General features: G+C 33.3%; 1 protein-coding gene and 1 non-coding gene across 8 annotated transcripts in view; one reads left to right on the top strand and one right to left on the bottom strand.

Moving 5' to 3' along the window:
• Lrba (LPS responsive beige-like anchor protein) overlaps window positions 1-22,182 on the top strand; it is a 615,537-nt gene that overhangs the window by 243,445 nt on the left and 349,910 nt on the right. For all 7 annotated transcript variants that reach the window (XM_074041265.1, XM_074041269.1, XM_074041267.1 and 4 more), the window contains one exon: window positions 19,866-20,032. In XM_074041265.1, the coding sequence (XP_073897366.1) occupies window positions 19,866-20,032 (167 nt within the window). The remainder of the gene's footprint in view (window positions 1-19,865; window positions 20,033-22,182) is intronic.
• Window positions 19,089-19,148, bottom strand: LOC141411288 (small nucleolar RNA SNORD75). Its single transcript, XR_012436079.1, has one exon. It is a non-coding gene; the product is annotated as a small nucleolar RNA SNORD75 (small nucleolar RNA).

The raw sequence follows: 22,182 nt of genomic DNA, 5'->3' as shown, positions 1-22,182 counted from the left end.
CTATGGAGAATGTCATCGATAGTGTGATAAGGATTACATTGAATCTTTGAAAACTATGGGTAGTATGGACATTTTATTTTAATTTTTTTGTGGTGCTGGAGTTTGAACTCAGGGCCTCTCACTTGCTGTGCAGGTGCTATACCACTTGAGCCACACCTCCATTCTTTATTTTTGAGACAGAGTCTTGCTGTAGTCCAGGCTGGCCTAGAATTTGTAATCCTCCTCCTTTGGCTTACCAATTTTTGGGATTACAGGTTTGCACTACTACGCCTGACTGGATATTTTAATATTATTTCTTCCAATCCATGAACACAGGGTATCTTTCCATTTATTTGTGCCTCCAGTTATTTCATGAATGTTCTGTAGATCTTTCCTTCCTTGTTTAAATTAAGTAGTTTATTGTTTTTGTAGCAATTATATATGGACTTTTCATGATTTTTATTGAAGACAGTTCTCTATTAGCATATATAATTGCTGCTTATTTTTATACTGTTTTCATATCCTGCACCTTTACCGATTTCATTAATTCTAACAGTTTATCTTTTTGGTAAAGTCTTTAGGATTTTCATATTGTCTGCAGGATCATGTTGTCTACAAACAGGGATGGTCCAGCTTCCTTCTTTCTAATTTTGATACCTTTTATTTCTTTCTCTCTCCTAGTTTCCCTTGTGAGGACTTTCAGTACAATATTGAGTGGATGTGGTGATAGTGAATAGTCTTGTCTTACTTCTGGTCTCAGAGGACACACTTCCAAATTTTCTCCATTCTGTCTGATATTTGGTGTGGGTTTACTGTATATGACCTTTATTTTTTTCTTTTTGATTTACATTCCCCTATATCTAATTTGTTGCGACTTGTTTGTGATAATTTTTTATCACGAATGAATGTTGAATTTTGCGAAATGCTTTTCTGCATCTATTGAAATGATGATACAGTTTTGGTCCTTCGTTTTGTTACTGTGTATGTTGCATTTAAGGCCCTCAAATTATGAAACTTCAAGAAGAAACATAGGAGAAAATCTTTATGACATAGATCTTCATGGGGAATTTTCAGGTTGGACCTCAAAACATAGGCAACAAAAGCAGAAATAGACAAATAGGATTATATGAAACAAGAAAGATTCTGCACTGCAGAAGAAGTAATCAACTGAGTGAAGAGATAATTTACAAAATGAGAGAAAATATTCACAAATTATAGAAGGGGCTAACAGGAACTCAGTTTACTCAAGAGCAAGAAAACAGATAACCCTATTAAAATAAGCTGACAATTAAATAGACATTTCTCAAAAGAAGTAATACAAATGCCTAACATATATATTTAAAAATGAATGATATCTTAAGTTAGCAGAGAAATACAAATTAAAACCACAATGAGGTATAATCTCATATGTATTTGATTGTTATGAAAAAGATAACCTGTTGGGCAGGATGTGGAGAAAATGGAACCTGTTACACGTAGTGGATAGTATTGTAACTTAATATAGCCATTTCGGAAAACAGAATTACCATATGATTGAACAGTTCCTCTACTGGGTAGATATGCAAAGGAATAGAAAACATTGTGTCAGAGTTGTCTGCATGTCCATGTTCATTTCACTGTTACTCACATAGTTAAGATACAGAATCTACCTAAGTATCATTAGATGAATGGTGTATATATGCACAAATGGAATACTACTCTATCATAGAAGAAGGAAATCCTTCCATCAGTAACAACATGAGTGAACTTGGAGAACATTATATCAAGTGAAATAAGCCAGACACAGAGAGACAAATACCACATTTTCACTTATACATGGAATCTAAAGAAGTTGAACTTATAGAGTGGTTACCAGAGAGGGGTGAAAGGGAAAAAGTCAACCTAAGCCACACTTAGATAGGCAGAATAATTTCTGTTGCTCTATTTCATAGAAAAGTGACTAATAAAATGTGTTTCTAAGTAACTAGAAGAGCTAGAAGGATTTTGAGTGCTGTTGCTACAAAGAGATGAGAAATGGTTGAGATAATAGATACACTAATTACCTTGACTTGACCATCACACATTTATGCCGTAAATGTTCAATATTTTTGTCAATTAGAAATAAAACTTTTAAAACCTGTTATTATCAAGAATAGTAAAAACAACAACAACAAAAAACCCTTAAACCCCATTTCAAATAACAAACTGAACATGGTGGAGTGAGTCTGTGATCCCAGAAACTTGGTAGTCAGACGTGCAAGGATCATGGTCCAAAATGTGAGACCCTATCTGAAAAGAAACTAAAGTTAAAAGGGCTTAGGGTATGGCTTAAGTGGCAGAGCACTTCCCTAGCAAGTGAAAGGACCTGAGTCAAGTCTCCAGTATTGCTAGAAAAATCAAAAGAATAATAGATTATAATGTTATCTCAAATTGCCTTGATTGGTGACTTTCTAATTCTAGGTTTAACTCTTTGAGCCAATAGGGGCTGTTTATGCTTGAAAATGATGGGGTAGGTAATTTGAACTATCACATTACATTAAGAAACTTAAACCTCCTTATTGACTATATTTTTGTGGTTCTGAGTGACATATAAGGGTATCCTAATTTTGAGACAGTATTTTACAATGTGATAGAAGAAACACGGAGTCAAAAAAGTCTTCAAACTCTGTTTTCTACAAGTTAGTTGGAGAATATTAGACAAAATTCACCTAACTTTTCTTTTTTTTTTTTCTTTTATTATTCATATGTGCATACAAGGCTTGGGTCATTTCTCCCCCCTCACCTAACTCTTCTGAGTCTTAATTTCTTTAAGAAATTAATTGATATGAAGAAACTTTAGTTGAAGCTTTATTGTGGAGTAAAGTTATGTAATGTGGCTTATGATACATTGTAAACTGTGTTAGTGATTATCATCCTTAGCATTGTTTTGACTACTAGTATAGAACTAATGGTCAAAGCCACTCTTCATTTGGAAAATTCCATCTATATTAAAGGAAAGCGATTCTGTTCATTTGTTATCTGAACTATTATTTTTGTGGTACTGGGGATTGAACCTAGGGTCTTGAGTGTGCTGGTAAGCTCTCTACTACTTGAACTATTCCCTGGCCCTTTTGTTTGTTAGATAGGGTCTCACTAACTTTGCCTGGGGAGATCCTGAACTCTCAATCCTCTTGCCTTCCACTCTCTGAATTTGAGTTCATGTTTTGATTAACCTTAGTGTAATGTATGTTGCAGCTTAAATTAAGAAACTCAAATTCATAGAACTTTTATACTTTTGCTTTTTATTTTTGTCATTTCATTTAAAAAATGCCAATTGGTTTAGGACACAGGTAGTAAATACACTTTCTTCTGAGAACTTGCTTTTGAGAAAAATTTTTCTAGTATTTCATTTTCCAGTACTTATTTCACTATAAATCTATTCAGTATGAAGTGGTTGAAATTGTGTTTGTGAAATCTTAATAAGTACAATCTATAGTATTTTCTTATTTGTTCTTAAACCATTAGAGATAATAATAGAAACAAGTTGAAATTTGAGGTAGTTCCCCAAGTTTACAATTCATTGATACCATTTTCTTTGTGTTTAAGAAGAATGATTCATTAAGTCTTTTTATTTAAGCCATGGAAACCATTTCAGCTGACTTTTAAACAAGAGAATAGCTGCAGACTATATATTTATCTCATGATTTCTTCCATCAAAGCATGAAGAAGTGAGTTATTGAAAAGATAAAAATAAATTTGTTTGCTTTCTGTCAGAGTTCATATCCACAGCCAACCTTGATAGAAGATGGAAATGATTTAGACAAGTTTGCTTTGGAGATTCATAACATATGCTTGCTGGACAGAATTGAGTTATCTCTGCTTTGGAGAGTAAGTTATTGTAGCAGGAGCTGACAGAGATGAAGATAACTGAGGCGAATTCAATTACCTTTTACTGTTTTCTTTCTAATAGGATTCTTAATGTGAAAAAGATCCTTAGATGATGTGCCTGTTATGTGTGATATTCGCTTTGATACCTGTTTCCAGAACACCACAAACTTGTAGGTCCAGACCGTCATCAAGCATAAAATAGGCTGCTTACTGTTAAGACTAGTTTTGATTAAAAAGTCCTTTTTACTTTTGCTTGACATCTTTAGTAATTTTTATAATTTTGACTACCCTCTGTGATTTTAACAAAAGTGTTATTTTGATGAGATTATTTAATACGATAGAAATATTTTTCTTTCTCTCAGGTGACCTTTTTGAAAATGTGTTGTAGCTTCTCAGCATGAATGTATTTATGCCTCTGTGTAATTATCTGATGCTGGGTTTTGAAAGTCTTGTTTAAATGCTGTTAGGATTCTCAGGCTTCTGTTTTCACTCTTGCCTTTTCATTCTGTCATACTTTTTACTAGAATGATGTCTTTATTTTCTCACCCCTTTCTATTTTTTGGTGTCTTACAATCTGACATTATACTCCAATCTTAGGACAAACAGGTTAAAATTACTCTGTTCAGTATCATTAACGAACTAATAATTACACTGTCTAGTAGTTCTTTTTCTTTGTTCATTTTTCTTGATGCTGTAGTATTTGACATTAATGTCAGATCCTTCCATTTGAAATTCATTTTTTGCTTGCCTTTTTTACCTGTTAATTAGGTTATTTCTCATAGTTTGCCTTTCAGTTTCATAGTCCTGTTCCATTTCTTATTCCTTTTGTCAAAACTGTGCCAGGCGCCTGTGGCTCACGCCTGCTTTTCTCCCCCTTGCCTTTCAATTTTTTACTTAGAATTACAATAAAATTTATATTATGTTAGATTCAGTTTCTCTGGCTCAAAAAACAGTTTTTGCTTGTGTCTCCTTAATGTTTTAATATTGTATATATTTATAAAGTCAACATTGAGGTCTTTTTTCTGTAAAAATTATTTTTATTCATAATGGGATGTTTTGTCATTATCAGTAGTAGAATAAATCAACTGAAGGCTGTAATTGTCCATTAAAAGTTAAACTCTCTCTCACAATTCCCCAAAATATGAATTAACTGATTTATGTGTTGCCACTTTGGACTTAATATGTAATTGATTTGTTGTGTAAGGGCTGTAAGTATTTGCAATGCTGCTACACATTTGTAATCAGGATAGCTCCAAAACTATTTTTATTGATTTAGTTACATTATTATGTAAATCAAAACAAAAATTCTCTAAATAGAATTGAAATACCTTCCAGAAGGTTAACCTGGGAAGCCCTGACTTAATAAAAAAAATTTCACTCAGATCAGTAGAAAAAAAAAAAGAAAAAGAAATACTTCTTAAAGAATTATGTGACTTGAAGAGATCATTTGCCAGTCCTGTCAGCATGCATCACAAAATAAAGGGTTCATATTTAATCTTTCAGAGTTTTTATTGTAAATGTATACGTATGTATATTTTATATATATAAATGAAAATGGAATTATATTATGTAAAATGTTCTGTATTTTATATTTTGAGTCAGTGTTTAATTATAGTTTTTAAATGTATGTGGACTCTTTTTGAGAATCTGACATTGAGAAATTCATTCCAATACAACACCAAAATTTGACATGTGATTTTCAGAGGTTGATGGACTCTTGCTGAATAGTGTCTTATGTCAGAGTCTGTGGTTTGCATGCATGGCTTCTCACTGCAGTCAGGTGGGGGAAGTAGTTAGAGGCTGACCTTTTTTCATTGACATTTCTTTTGTGGTAGATACTACATTTTCAATTTCTGGATTATATTCTTGTTGGATTCCTGGGGATTTACTTCTAATCATTATAAAAAATGTTTTGAAATTACTGGTTTCTATTCAAGAAAATGAATCTTAGATATTGACTGTTATATAAGAAAATCTGTTTCTTATTTTAATTTCAATACCAATTATAGGGTTAGGACATAGGAAGCTCTTAATAAAGAATAGGTGAATGAATGGTAATTATCAGTAACAGAAGACCTAATTTAAGATTGGTGAAGGTTTCCATATTTGGCTAACATAAATTTGATGATTCAGTTTTTTTTCATGTGAGGTACTTGATTTATTTTTTTATGTTTACATTTTGTTCTTTTTGTTTGTTTGTTTTGGCAGTACTTGGGTTTGAACTCAGGGCTTTGTACTTGGTAGGCAGGTACGCTATCACTTGAGCCAAGCCCTAGCCTTCTAGATGTTTTAATCACCATGCTGTATTGTTTCCACATGTATTTTTATGTATTTACTTATTTTACTTTTTGTGGTACTGGGATTTGAACTCAAGGCTTCATGCTTGCTAGGCAGGTGCTCTACCACTTGAGCCACTCCCCAACTCCTAGATGTTTTTAAATAATAAGATAATATTTTGTTCAAAATTATTTGTTTTTACGTCCTTGTAAAGGTGGAAAATAAGAAGTCATAATCTTTATATTTCTTTGCGTTACTTACTAGATTGCTGCTGTTTTTCTTAGTGAGCCTTTGTTGATATAAAGGGAGAGATTTAAATTGCTATGAAAATTAATTGCTGAACTTATAATTTTATCATCTTGTATAATGCTTAGGTTTTCCAAGGACTAAATGTTGCTTCTTGAGATGACGAGTAAAAACTTTAAATATCCTGCAATCTACTTTCTCTTGCTAAACATATCTTTATTTTGTAGCTTTTATCTTACAAGACTTAAGAGCATTAATTTAAAATATTTAATTACACACATATTTTAAGATTATTTTTGGAATCTGTTGTATATCATAGAAAAAACAGATTTTGGATTATGCATGCTAGGAGTCAAGTCCTGGCTTCCAAAACTAACTATGTAGTGTTGGATAGGATAGTTCATTTAATTTCTTCTAATAGGGTCTCCTTGCATGTCATTAATTCTAGTCTGAAATCTGAAAATGTAGATAGTAAATCTATCTGAAATACAAGAAGTAAAATAGTAGTATTTAGTGGAGTCTCAATCTATATAATTATCTTGATGTTTTCTTCTCATTCTCTTGTACATTATTTAAACTAAACCTTGAATTTATGTTCTGCTTATATTTTCCTACTGATTTTATGGTTTTTCCTATGTGCATGTAAAGTTGGTAGAATGCAAAATAAGCCTAAGCTTTTTTCTACCCTTTATCCAGTTCATTATTTTTCCCATGACTAAATTGAACTCACCATTTTATCTTTTATTTAGTGCCTAAAGTACAGTACAAATGTAGAAGTTCTTTTCTTAATAACTTTCAAGGTAAACTTGTAATTATGGAACAGTGTACAATACTTTTAGAAGAAACTTTCATTTATGCATTCCTCTTTGCATTTTCTTCTTCATTCTTCTCTCTTTTTTTCTCCTTATATATATGTAATCTCTAGTTGCTCACCTCATCCTTAAAACTATGAGAGAGGGATGATCAAAGTCAAGGATAACTTTTGAAGTTACAAATGATAAAATTCTTATTCCTGTGACAGTTCTCCATTAGTGATTAATGCACCCCTTTGTCTTGCCATGTTCCTTTTTTTTTTTTTGTGGTACTGGGGCTTAAACTCAGGACCTTCACCTTTACCCACTCCACCAGCCCTATTTTTGTGAAAGGTTTTTCGAAATAGGGTCTTAAGGAACTATTTGCCTGGGCTGGCTTTGACCATTATCCTCCTGATCTCTGCTTCCTGAGTAGCTAGGATTACAGGTGTGAACCACTGGCACCCGGCTGCCACATTCCTTTATGTACTTTGTATTGAACACTTTTGTCATTTAATGAAAGATGTTTGATGATAGATAGGGAGGATGATTAGGAGTGATCAAGGGGACGGGTTTGATTAGGATACATTGTATGCATATATAAAAACATGGCAGTGAAACCATGGTATACAACTAACATATGCTAATAAAAATGGGGAAAAAGTTAAGCCCTTACAGTCAAGTATTTTAATAGAAAGTTTTTTATTCTACAAAGCAAGTTATTTTATCACATAGTTAGATTGTAGTACTTAAGTTGATTAAAAAGCTTCCTTCTGCTTGTCTTTTATATCACTGCTGTTAAGTGTGGTCTGTTGACCAAATGATCTGTTAGTAGTTCACAAAGAAGTGAGCACAGAAATTGAAGATTTATTTGGAAACCTTAATAGCTTGAATATCCAGCAATGCCAGATTATTTCAAAAGCATCAGTCCTTACTTAAGGTAGATTTCAAAAGTAAGAACAAAAATGGGTCCTTTACTTCAGGTAGTTTGAAAAGCAATATCTGAAAGGCAGTTGATAATCAGATGTGTAGTTTTGAAATGATCTGTGTTAGCAATACACTTGAATAAGAATTAAGTTCTAGCATAGAGCAATATTTAGTTGAGAAATACAAAAATTTAGTGTTTCCTATTTTAAATAATCTATATAAAGTGTTGGAGGAATGTCTCCTTTATGAAGAAAATTCAAGGAAAATATAAACATGTATCAAAATATTTAAAAAGGCAAGGATCTGATAATAATGTCTTTTTTTAGGCTTTTTAAAAATAATATCTTTTAATGTAATGTCCCTTTTGTAGCACAGACTGTCTTCAACCTTGCAATCCTTCTGCCTCTTGTCTTGAGCACTAGGATTACAGCAGCTCAGCACCATGCCTGGCTAATTGCATGTCTTCTCTGTCATTCCTCTCTTTGCTGGGTTTTTTTTGGTTTTGTGGTTAGAACTCAGGGCTTTGTGCTTTGGTTAGTTTTGAGAATAAAGCCCAGCTTTATTCCTGGGCTGCCTACACTGCAGCCCTCCTATTTTGCTTCCCTGTGTAACTGGGTGACAGGTGCGTGCTCTCATGCCCAGCCGTTAGTTGCAAGCCTGTGGTGGCTTCAAACAGTCCTCCTGATCTCCACCTCCTGATTAGCTGGGATTAGGTGTGAGTCAAGACCTGGCCTATATTTTGTTTTTTTTCTGTCTTAAGTTAGCTAGCTCTTCTTGGTGGTGAGCAGTTGCTTACCCTTTAATCCCTGACTCTGAATAGTTGTTTTTTTTTTTTTCTCTCCTCCCACCATCCGGTATATATACCTCTCTAGCAGTCTTTATGTAATTATTCCTATCTTACATTGTAATGATTTTTCTCAATTACACTGAGATGCTGGAAGCAAGGGATTGTGCTGTGTATTCTGGTAACATCACAACTAAACTTTAACGAATGTAAGATGCTGTTACCACATGTCAGCAATGTTCTCATCAATTGATGCCTTTTCTTATTTGTTCCTTCTGAAAAACTCATTATATTATGTTGTTCTTTATGTGAGGAAACTGAATGACAGAGTTTTATATAACTTCCCAATGTATGAGTGTGTCATTGCCAAAATTTAACCTCAAGTTGTCCGGCCCTACATTTTGTGCTCAAGTGTTAATTATGGTTTTTATAAGAGTAAATTAATCCTTTTTTTTCTGATTTTTTTGTTTTTGAACAAAAAATAGGATTTACCTATTTGTTTTAGTAAATACATTTAATCATTTACCTAAGAGACCTTGTTAATTTAAGAGAACCTAGTTTTATGTTTAAAAATCATATTATGATTTTAAAAATATTTGAATTCAATCCTATTATTGTTTAAATTCTGTGTTTATTATTTTGAACATGGATGCCATCTGCATTTTATTATACTTAGCAAACAAATACATAGTATATACAGGCATTGTTGAAGGATTCAGTTTCTTGTTTCTAAGGCATTTTAAGCATTTACCTAAAATTTTTATGAATTTTTATTGTTAATGAGTGCTTTATTGACAAACAATACGATGTGCAGATTTGACTTGTCAGTGAAACTGCAGCTTTTTTCTTACTGTTGGTTCATTTCTACAAACATTATATTAAGTACTTTAAAACAAGTTTTTATTATCAGAAGGCTAAAGTAAAAAATTAAAACCTATATTAATCTTTTGATCATTTGAAATGATTGATACTGCAGTTTGTTGAGATAAGACTCCAACACCTTGGGTGGAGTCCATTAAAAGAAGAAGAAATGGAAGAGATACTTTAAGTGTACTGCCTGTTTTAACCTTGAATGCTATTATGGAGTGGGCTGGGGGTGGTGCTATATCTGTTTCATTGGCTTAGGCTTTTCATGCTTAGAGAAATCAATACTTTGAAGCATTGCATGACAGAGAAATCACTTTAGAATTAAAGGTGGTCTGTCACACATTGTCACTGGTTGACTTTTGTTTGCTGTTCAAGTTTTTAAGGTTTCATTTTTCTAAGTCTTTTTCAGGAGTCCATCTAAGGTTTCTGTAGATAGCATTTTTTTTTTTTGAAGTCAGACTTTAAATGTGAAGTAAGGGATCAAGTACAAAGAACTCCAAAAGTGAAGCTTCTTCATTTATTGTCCATTCGGTGATCTCCCTTTTAAAAAGATGCCTGTGAGACTAGCAATTTATAGTGGAAATGATTTTGAGACAAAATTGAGAAGTAGTATAACTGAATGGGTTAGCAGAAACTGTGTTTAGTTAACTATAAATTTGATACTCTGGTGTAGAAGTAAAATAACGAAGATAGTACTATGACCATGCATGGTGGCTCACATCTGTAATCCTAGCTTCTTGGGAGACAGAAATTGGGAAGATTGCAATTGGAGGGAAGCCTGAGCTAAACAATAGTGAGACTAACTCAATAATTAAGCACACTGTGGTGGTACACTTCTGTAATCCAGGTTTCACCAGAGACTTAGATAGGAGGATCATGGTTCCATGCCCACCCAAGTGAAAAACAAGATCCTATCTAAAAAAATAATCTAAAGTAAAAAGAATTGGGGGATGTGGCTCAAGTGACAGAGCTCTTGTCTAGAAAGCACAAGACCTTGGGTTCAAACCCCAGTTCCGTGAAACAAATCAAAATGAAACAAACACAGCAGTAACAAAAACCCATGCCGGGAGAAGTGTATGACTGACATGGAGTGATACATAGGTTGATTCCACTTTATACAGACAGGAGCAGCGCCCTTACTGTAAACAGTGGCTGCCTAGAGAAAACAAGTGGCTAAATGGGGAGAAGCTCGACGAGAGAACTGTATGATTACTATGATTTGTTTTTAAAAACAAGTATGTTTCTTTTGCAGAGTTTGAAAAGAAGGGCTGTGAGTATAGCTCAGTGGTAGAACTCTTGCCTAGCATGTGCCTGGCCATTAGTTCCATCCCTAGCACGGTGTTTCACACACATTAACTTATGAAACTGACACACTTAAATTGCTTAAATAACACGATTACTAAATTAGGAGAAAGGCTTCTATTATATTTTTGAGGTTTTAACATTTTTTAATTTATTTTCATTATACAGTGATACGCAGATTTACTGAAAATTTGCCTCATAGCCTAATTCTCATAAACCTATCATTCTAGACACCTGACTCTAGAAAATTGGTTTCATGTGGTTAATTTACGTGCATTTCTTAATACTGAGAGGAAGATGGTGAGATGCTGTCTGTACTCCAGTCACTCCCTCTCTAATCCTTGAGGCAACCACTGTTGACCTGCCTCCCCCACCTCATCATGTGTTTCTTTTAACACTGTCATTTCTTTACCATTACTTAACTTTTATACAAATGGAAGCAGAAAATACATGTTTTGTTCTAGTATTTTTAGTTCAGTATTATATTTCTAAGATTCATTTATTTTCTTACATTTTCCTATGCCATTCTTGTTACTGTACTGTACAGTCTTCCATTAGAAGTAAACTGTTAGTTTTCATAATTTCTTCTATTGTTTGCTGGGTATTTGGATTGATTTTAGTGTTTAGCTATTATGAATGACACATTGAACCTTTTACATAACCACTCGGTGCACATGCTGATGCTTTTCTGTAGGGTAGAACCACTTGACTGCAAAACTTACATTTTTGAATTCTAATAGATATTGCCATATCATCTTGCAAAATTGTGCACCCCTTCCAACATCACTGTCTGGCTGTTCCTATTATTTCACATTCTCATCAATAATTCAGCAGTGGTTTTTATTTTGGAATTCTGGTAGTTGTATTTTTATTTTGAATTTTTAAAACAAATGATCCTGTCTTTTCTACTACTTGTTATAAGTTATCTAGTTTTTTTTAACTCTAGCAAAGTACTTGTTTGTCTCTTACCTGGTTTCTTCTCCTCTTCCTTCTCCTCCTCCTCTTTTATGGCACTGGGATTTGAACTCAGGACTTCGCACTTGCTAGGCAATTGCTTCAGCCACACTGCCAGCCCTTACCCAGTTTCCTACTGGTTATTTCTCTTTCCTTTTCTGAAATGGAGGAGGTATTTACTTATGAGGGATATAAGCTCAGTCAGTTTTTGACAGGAATATTTTAACTACTTCTCCCTGTTTGTGCTTTGCTTGTTTACTGTTTTAAAACTTATTGAATAAACTTTCTTGATATAATAGTTTTCATACAACAAAACATACCCACTTTCAGTATACAAGTTTGTTCAGTTTCAACAAAATATATTCCTGTATAGCCATCATAATCAAAACACAAAATTTTTGTCCTCGAGTATTCCCCGTGATCCACTGTGGTCAGATCCTCTTAATCTACTCACATCCAGCTCTGTAGAACTACTTATTTCATTTCTTTTATGTAGTTTTTGTCTGTAGTACAATTTCATGTAAATAGAAACATACAGTAGGTAGTCTAGTGTCTGGATTCTTTTGAGCAGCACAAAACTTTTTATATTTGTCTACATAGTAGTATATAATGCCAGTTTATTTCTTTTTATTGCTAAGTAGTATTACTTTATCTACCTCATAAGTAGATTTTGGGTTGTTCCCAGTGTTTGGTTCTCATGATTAAAAGCACTATGGGCGTTTTGATACTAGCTATTTTTGTGGAAATATGTTCTTACACATTGTGTGGAAATACCTAGGAGTGGAGTTAGTAGGTGCAATTGTAAGGACAGTATATATTTAAGCTTACAAGAAGCTGACAATTGATTTAAATTGTGGTGGTGGAAGTCAAACCCTGGGCCTCAAGCATGCTAGGCAAGTGATGTACCACTGAGCTATAGCCTAGCCCTGGCAAACTATTACCTAAAATAGTTGTAGACTTCACCCTCCGACCAGCAAGTTAGGTGTGAGTGTTTCAGTTCTACATACTTGTCAACTCTTGGCATTGTCAACCCTTTCAGTGTCAACTCTTTTCTCGCTATATGTATAGTGATAGCTTATAGAGATCTTTATTTGCATTTCCCTATTTACTAAGTATCTTCCATGTGCTTACTAACCATTTGTGTATCTTATGTGCAGAGTTTGTCCAGTTTTTTTTAAATCAGGCTGTCTTACTGAGTTGCAAGAGTTCTTTATCCTATAAAGAAGTCATTTGTCAGTTATCTGTATAATTATTTTTCTCAATTTGTGGTTTTTTTTTTCATAACATTAATTGTGTCTTTTAGAGTATGTATTATAAATTTTAATGAAATCCAGTTTGTCAATTTTTCTATGATTTCTTTCATTTATGATTTCTTTTATCATGGCCTATTTAAGAACATTGCCTAGCCCAGGGTCATCAAGAATTTCTGACTTACTTTCTTTTGGTAGTGTTATGGTACTCACTTTTATGTGCTTTTTTTTTTAATTCATTTTGAATTAAATGGTTTTTTTTGTATGATACGAGATGAAAGACAAGATTCTTCTTTTTTTCATGTGTATAATTGTTTCAGCACCAGTTGTTGAAAAAGATTCTTCCTTTATTTAATAACTTGAATGCTCAAGATTTCTAGTTTTATAGGATGGTTAAAAAGAATGTAAAATCCTATAACTTATTTTTCTTTTGTACAGTAGTTTTTCTATTATTATTCTCTCCTGTCTCCATGTATGTTTTAGAATTAGCTTCTCAATATCCATAAAAACTCCTGTTGAATTTTTGATTAAGATTGTGTTGAATATTTAAAATCACTTTGAGGAGAGCAGACATTTTAACAATATGGAGTTATAAAATCTATAAGCATTACCCGTTTCTCCATTTATTTACCTTCTTAACTTCTCTTAGCAATGTTTTATATAGGTTTCTATAAATTTTAATGTATAGCAAAGTATCTCATATCTTCAGTGCTGTTGTACATTTCACTCTGTCTCTCTTTTGCTTTTTTCTTATTTTTCTGTGCTATGGATCATGAATGCTAGGCAAGTATTATTTCTTCATTTTCTTACCTCAGTTGATTATTGTCAATATATAGAAATACAGTGATTTTAGTATATTGACCTGCCATCTGAGAAGCTTGTTAAATTTGGCTGTGAGTTCTGGTGGTTGTCCTATTGGCCTTAGTAGTTTCAGATACTTGAATGTATCATCTGCACATGAAGACCATCTGCTTTCTATTTCTGTTTTTTTTTGCCTCACTGAGCTTATTAGGCTGTGCACTACAGGACTGAGAAGCAGTCTTGAGGAGGCATGTAGTTGTTTTGACTCATGTTAGCAGACTGTTTTCATAGATTCCTTCTAATGACTGAAGAAAAAGTTGTCTTCTCTTCCTAGTTTGAAGAATGTTTTTACCATGAAAGGGTTTGGATGTTCCTAAGTTTTTTGTTAAAAATTGCATATGACAATATGTTTTTCTCCTTTTTTCTGTTACGTGGTATATACACTTACAGATTTTCACATATTAAGTCAGCATCTTATTCATCATGATGTGCAAGCCATTTTTTATATAGCTGAATGCTACTATTTTGTTTAATTAGTTCCTGTCTTTTATCTTTCATAGAAGGTTAGGACTTTGATTTTAGACAGTTAAGTCATTTATATGAGGACTGTAGTTTTTAATATGTTTAAAGTTATAAATTTTCCTTTATATGCTGCTTTAGCTGATGCTACAGTGTTTTTTCTAATTTTTCTTATGATTTCACCTTTGACCCATAAGTCATATGGTGATGAATTGCTTAACTTCCAATTACGTGGGTGCTTTATGCCAAAGAAGCATGACGATATCAGTTTCTAGATTGCTTTCTCTTTGTAACTTCCTTATCTTTTGTCCTTCAGGTCCTAGCAACCATCATCTCCATAGCTAACTTTCCTCCCCTTTCTCCCCAGGGGGAACTCATTGCTTCCTGGTGAGTCATACCTCAAGCCCTTTTGCTCTGGTAATTTTGGAGATAGGGCCATGCAATTGTCCCATTTGTCCTGGATTATGCTCCTCCTATTTTATGCTTCCTGCAGTTGCTGGGATTACAGGCACGTACCATGTCATCCAGCTTTTTTCATCCATCTTTTTTTCTGTTGAAATTGGGTCTCACAAACTTTTTTGTCTGGGCTGTTCTGGAACTGTGGTCCTCTGGATCTCAGCCTCCCAAGTAGCTAGGATTACAGGGGTGAGCCACCAGTCCCCAGCTCTCCACAAACTTTTTTTTAAAAAAGAAAAAATATATTTCCTTGTCCTTATAAAATGCTGTGAGGATATTTGGAAAGTAGGTATGATTTGAATATGTCTGTAAAACAGGGTGCATAGGCAGGCATAAAGAAAGACAATTAATACATGGCTGAATTATAGGTCACAAGTTCTAGCTAAAAATGTGGTACTGGGAAGGGATAGTAGCTCATTTGTAGAAAGGTTGTCTAGTATTCTCAAGGCTGTAGGTTTGATCCCCAACACCCTAGAAAATAAAACAAAATAAAAAATGCAGTTCTTTTTTTTGTCTCATAATTTTGACAGTCATGTACTTTTTTGAAGGATAACACAGTATATAAATATATATGTGCTATACCAAAGTAAGAACTCCTAATAAAAATCCTGTGTCTATTCGTAAGAGGCCAATTAGATTATTCTATACCTGAATTATGAACTAATGAAATCTACATAGGAGTAATGACAACTGATTAAGAAGTTTTACTAACATGGAGTGAATGGGATGTGAAGTGAGGAAAATAGAGGTCACAGATAACTGTAGATAGAAACTGTTCCTCTCAAATGTCATGTTATGTTTGGGATGAAGGTGACAGGTTCAGTTTTAGATGTTTATTAAAGAAGTGGAGATTGCTCTGCAGGTACTAATATGGGCTCAGATTTAGAAAAACAGCCGGATAAGATATGAGAAATTGAAAGCTAGGCCTAAATTGATGATAACAGATATTGTGGGAATGGGTTGCTGGGGAACATTAGAGATTTTGGAATATATGACCATTTCATGGTGATGATATAAGAAAAGTAAAGAAAAAAGCCTTTCCTAAAATGTGGTCAGATCAATGACAGGAAACCAGAATGAGTGGCTTAATTTTAAAACCAGTCCTCTCTGAACTTTCATGCAAAAGTCAAAGTGTAAAGATATATAGAACCATGAAATCTATGGAGAGTTAAGTATAGTATTGCTCCACTACTTCATTTACATTTAAAGAGCCAGTGTAATACTTGTATTACAAATGTTCGTTCTAAGTTGTTTTCCTCTTAAGCTATTATTTTATCTTTTTCTGTGAGTAACTGAATTTCTTCTAAGAAGGAAATTTAATTATCTTCTATTTCCTTTATTAATTTAACAGTAACAAATCCTAAGTTTCTTTAGCAATAGTTAAATACAACTACATTGATAGTTCCTATGGTGCTTATTTCTTTTAGTTTTAGATTCAGATATTTTTGTACTCATACTTTAATGTTTTATTACCTAGTTTATGTGGTAATTAAAGCAGGAAAACAGAAAAGTTGATTTAAAGTAAGAAATTCTGCCTAAAATAAAGTTGAATGAAAGTTTTAATCTGATTGTTATTTTTTTCTGCCCTGTATGCTATTATAAATGCCATTTTCGGGTAGGGTCTCTGGATGTACCTCCATTCAACCTTCTAACCCAAATACACACGTACAAAGATGTGTGCCACTGATAAGTAACATGTATTTGATTTTGAAACAAATATTCTTCACTTGTACCTGACTTTGAATGATAGAGTTTATTATTGGTGTTTGATAGGAACACCTTCAAATTACATTATCAAGATTTAAAAAAAAATAGATACAAGTTCATTATATCTTTAAGAAACATTCTTGTTTGGTTTCCTTTTATCATGTTTTAAGGTCAAATGTGACTCTAATGTTTCACAAAGAGACAGAGATTGATAATCAGGAAAGAATAGTCCTTTAATGTGATTTATATCTATAGATTTTATGTCAGATATGAAAAGTTGCTCTTCAAATTGTAAAGGAGGATCCATTAAAGAACACTTTAAACTGTTTTACTATGTAGTTTACCTTGAGCCCTTGTTTTTAGAATTAGGGCTTTTTAAGCAAACTTTAATAGCTTGTCAGATGTTCACAAAAATAATTTGCTCTAGCTAACTTACTTTATTTAACTTAATAAAAGATAGAAGCAATAGACTATTCAATAAGGTCTTATTGGCTACTTTTTGTACCATTTAGAATGAAGACATGTGGTGTCTCAGGGGAGTTCACAAACCAACGATTTTCTAAATTCCATCAGTAATTTGAATTTCATCTTATCAGGTAGAGTTAGAAAAAGGCAAAGTATGGATATAGTAGGGAAAGTTTGAAAATATAAATGTTGATCTGCCCTCTGTGCTGTTCTTTTCAGTCTATTGGACTAGAGATGAAGGTAATCTGTTGAATGACTCTTGCATGAATCTCTGAAAATATCATACATCAAGTGACATTTTTTCTATTATGAAAGAATTTGCTAGTTATCTGCACTAAAACTACTGTTTCAGAGGTTTTAAAATCATTTCCCTTCTTTTTTTGTTCAAATCATATTTTTACTAGACTTTGGTTTTTTTTAAGGTCTTTTAAAAATACAGATGTAGTATGAAATTTGCATTTGATTTGATATAATCTACTTTCTAATATAGTCTCTCTCTCCTCTTTCAATTTGTGTGTGTGTGTGTGTGTGTATGTGTGGTTCTGGAGTTTGAACTCAGGACTTTGTGCTTGTTAGGCAGGAGCTCTGAACCACACTTCCAACTTCTAATATGACTTTTCTTCAGTAGTATTCAGATTAAATAAAATAATTTGCCTTTACCCGCATGCATCTCCCAGAGACTTGAGTACTGTCCCAGAGATTGCCCAAAATCTCTGCATTGAGAAATTTGCATACGAGGACATTTAGATCTAAAGAGATACATTAGGTAGCTGCCAGGACTGTCAAGAGATGCCAGCAAGGTGATCGTGTAGTCTGGTTTCGCTTTGGCCTCCCATCCCATGTTCATTCATAGAAACATGATTCTTAGTGACTTTTTCTGTCCTCTTTGTATATTCCAGAATTTCTTCAGTCTTTTGCCATTTTTACCTATGTTTTGTACTTAGGTCAAACTGTGTTGCTTTTTATCTCTTGAAATTGATCTTCTTCCCCTTTGCTTTAAAGATTTATTTTATCCGTACCCAAGAATACTTGCCTCCTCAAATTCCTCCATTATTAAAATCAACCTTTGGTTCCTGTCACATAGTATATTGCACAGACAAAGATATTTGATTCTTTATGCGTGTACATATACACCATATCTGCTGGGTTGCTTTTAGTGTAAGGAACAGAATACCCCATTCATACTGGCATGCAGTGACCAGGAGTTTACTGGGCTTAAGAAAAGTCTAAAAGAGAGCCTATAGAAAGTCTGAAGGTGGGTTGTTCTTCAGGATTCAGTTGATCCAGAAATTCATGAGTCCATTTGGAATAAAGGCTGTCTTTTCTATAATTCTCATAGTTCTGCTCTCTTAAGGTTTGGTCTTTATCTTCAAGGCTAGCCTTCCTCATGGTACACAGAAAGAGCTTTCACTACTGCTGGGAGTATGTCCCTCCTCTTTTGTACATGCAGAAGGTGTGGACTATCCACCCAACCCTGAACTTACTACGTAATACAACTATTATGTCAAGTGACTTTCCCTGAGCCAGTTTGTCAGGATGTAATTATTGCCCCTGGTGGGTTTAGGACTACCTAATCCAGACCCTTCTTTGTTACTGGGGATGTGGTAGGAGTTGTCTATGATAACTATCTATCCAGACTGGTATATAGTTTTCATGTTTTTTCTTTCAAGCTTCATTAAAGCATCATGAACATAGTATCACAAATACCTGAATTCCAAAAAGAAAGAAATAATAACCAGGTGTATCTGATTATTGCTGAAGCATTCTATGTGCTTTGGCAAAATTGATGTCTAAGCTAGTACTTTTCAAACTTTGATGTACATATACATTACCTGGGCAATCTTACTAAAATCCAGATACTGATTTAGTAGGGTGAGTCTAGAGCTGCTGGTTTATTTTATTTTATTTTTATAATAAAGCCTCCGAATGATTTTTCAGAAATCTCCTCTGTCCACTGCTCTTATTCCATCACAGGCTGCTGGTTCATTTTAGCTACAATTTTAAGAGACCATACTGTTCATTTTCAAAAGGTGTTAAGAACTGGCTCATTTTACTATTATAAATACTTTCTGGGCCACTGTAGTGGCCTCACCTCACTTATCTTGTCCTATTACAATCCACTCTAAATAGCAGCCATTGTGATCATTTTAATGTGTAAGTTGGTTCATTGTTCCACTGTCGAAATTTCTCCCTGCTACCCTCTTGGATTTGACAGTGCTTCTTGCTTGCTAGGCAGGCATTCTACCACTTGAGCCATGCCTCTAGTCCTGAATAAAATCTAAACTCCTCACCAGAGTGCAAATGATGCTGTCCCTACTTACCTCTATAAATTAATTTCAGAGTGTTGTTTTTCCTTATTTACTATGTCTCCAATGATTTGTAACCTCCCTTCACACTGTTTATAAGGCTGGGCCCTTATTTACACGACTGGCACTTTCTCATTGTTCAGATCTCCATTAGGTCTTACCAACTTCTTAGTGTTTCTTATCATTGACTTCAGAGAAGTAAATTCTTAGAGGACATTGTACTAAATCAGCAGATCACAAAAATCTTAGTTTGTTAGTCAAATGAGGGATATAAAAGTAGCTTTAAAGTTTTGGTTGGTTGGAGTCATGCTAAAGATTATTTCATGATGCATTTTTAAAGCTTCTTTTGCTCATATAGTGTTAATAAGTTTCTTTTTTTCTATTCAAGTCACTGTGTGCCCAGTATTCTGCAGACAAACGAGAAGAGGAGAAGTTGTGTGATCATTTGATAAGAGCAGCTAAATATCGAGACCATGTGACAGCAACTCAACTAATCCAGAAAATTATCAACATTCTCACAGACAAGCATGGAGCCTGGGGAAATTCTTCAGTGAGGTAAAGGGATATCTTTAGGATTTGTGCCCTCATTTTCTATAGATGGCCTAGGTTTAGATCTTTGAATCTGAGCAAGGCAAGATGAAGAACAGAATAACTTAATTTTATTTTTTGTCATCTACTATGAATATAAAACAAAGGGGAAGGAGAAAAATCAGTATGGGTACCTTTGTGGATCTTTCTAAGTATTCGAGTTCCCTTAACTACTCCTAAAGAGAATTTGCTCATATCTATTTATTCATTGTTAATAGATTATGAATTGTTAAGAGATTCAGTTCACATGAACTATTTTGTTAGCTGAACTGGTGGAATTTCTACAAAACAATATTTTATTTAAAAAAACTATTCTTCATTTTATATTTTGGAGATTTAACACAGAATTAGAAAAGATAGTAAGTTGTTTTCTTGAATTATGTTGCAAATTTTAGGACTGTGTTGATAAAATTAGTTCAATACCTTTAAAAATTTTTAACCTACCTATTTATCTCTTTGTAAGATAACCAAACTGAATATACTATTCTTAATTAATACTTCCTGGGAACAAAATAACTAAGTTATTTTTTAGGATACAGAACTCAGACAAATTGTGAAATTAATTCCCCAGGGAACATTTTATGCTACACATCTTAGAAATATGCTTTGGTTCTTTCACATAGCGTTAACGTTTTATAGTCTTCCATTTAAAATTATGTTTTAATTCCTCATTTCTGTATACCTCTTTCTAGGAGATAAAAAAAGTAGAAAAAGATATATTGTGTAAGTGTAATTTGTTTACACTTGTGTTCTAATCAAACTTAAGAGTCTCACAGACATAAAATTCTAGTTTATAAATTTTCCTGTAAAAATAATTTGGATATTTTGAAAGGAAAACTTAAAAATTTGAATTAAAAGAAATTGTAACTGCCGGTTTTTAGTATAAGCATTCACTAATATGGAGAAGATATATTTAAAATGAATTACATACATCTGGGTACATCGTTTTGGGGTTTTGCTGTTGCATATCAGCTCTTTGAGGCTAATAAAAACCAAGAATAATGATATGAACCATATTTGCGTGCTTAATTCCAGTTAATTTCAAGTGCAAAGGTGGTCATCAAGTGACATCTAAAAGCCAGAGAGAGAGAGAGAGATCTTGAATGTTTAGAGTTTCTTGATGCTTTAATATTACAGGTTTGATGTGGTCATTTTGATATCAGGTACAAAATAAATTGGAATATAACATTGTGGGAGCTGAATATGTTATTTGTTGAATTTTTTTAAAGTTCCATTTTCACTTAACAGGAGTTTTGCAATTTGAAAATAAAAAACCTTTCAGTAACTTATGCCAGGTGTCTCATGGGTCATTTTTTTGAGATCAAAATTCTGTCTAGTGGTAGCTATACCTTTGCATAACACAGTGTACCTGTGAAAATGATGTTTTTCTGAAGTGATTTTGCTGTTAAAAAATCTTGGAAAAATAAATGGACGTGAAATGTATTTATCTGAAATAATTAGTGTTTCTGTTATGGAGTTGTTTAGAGGCAGGCATCAACTCTATTATACTACATAGCCAGAAATTATTAAAGCAAAGGCTGAAATTTTAATATTTCTGAAATTCCATGGAGACATTTTTTGCTTCCTAAATGAGATTAGCTGGCATAGTCTTGACTTTCTTCTGTGTACATTTTTAATTTGGAGCAACAAGAAAGTATGTGTCATTAAAAAAAACTAATATTGACAAATTAATATTTTTCTCTCTAAACTTCATAACTCTCATAACTTGTATTTTGTTAAAAGCAGCATGTAGCAAAACACATTGTCTCCATGTTGATTTTTGTCATTATGTTTAGCTCTGTGTCACATTCAACTCTCACTTACTTAGAACACCTGGTTACTATCTAATGGCTTTTATATAATTAATCTTAGAATAAGAATAGCTCTTTTCAATATGAACCATATTATGGTGAACTTGTAGATATCGATGTTCCTTTTTAGGTTGCTATATAAGAAAATGTAGTTGGTAAAATGTATGCTGGCTCACCATTCTTTGACTGTGGTTAACTCTTCTCTGATTTCCCTTGTATGAGGCTTGCATAATCAGCTTGTAAATTATGGACATGGTTGTAATAAATGGAAATAACACAGTGTACTTTGTTCTTCACTTAGCATAA

This window comes from Castor canadensis, chromosome 9, assembly GCF_047511655.1.
Source record: "Castor canadensis chromosome 9, mCasCan1.hap1v2, whole genome shotgun sequence".
NCBI lineage: Eukaryota > Metazoa > Chordata > Mammalia > Rodentia > Castoridae > Castor > Castor canadensis.
This window is presented reverse-complemented; position numbering and strand designations above follow the sequence as displayed.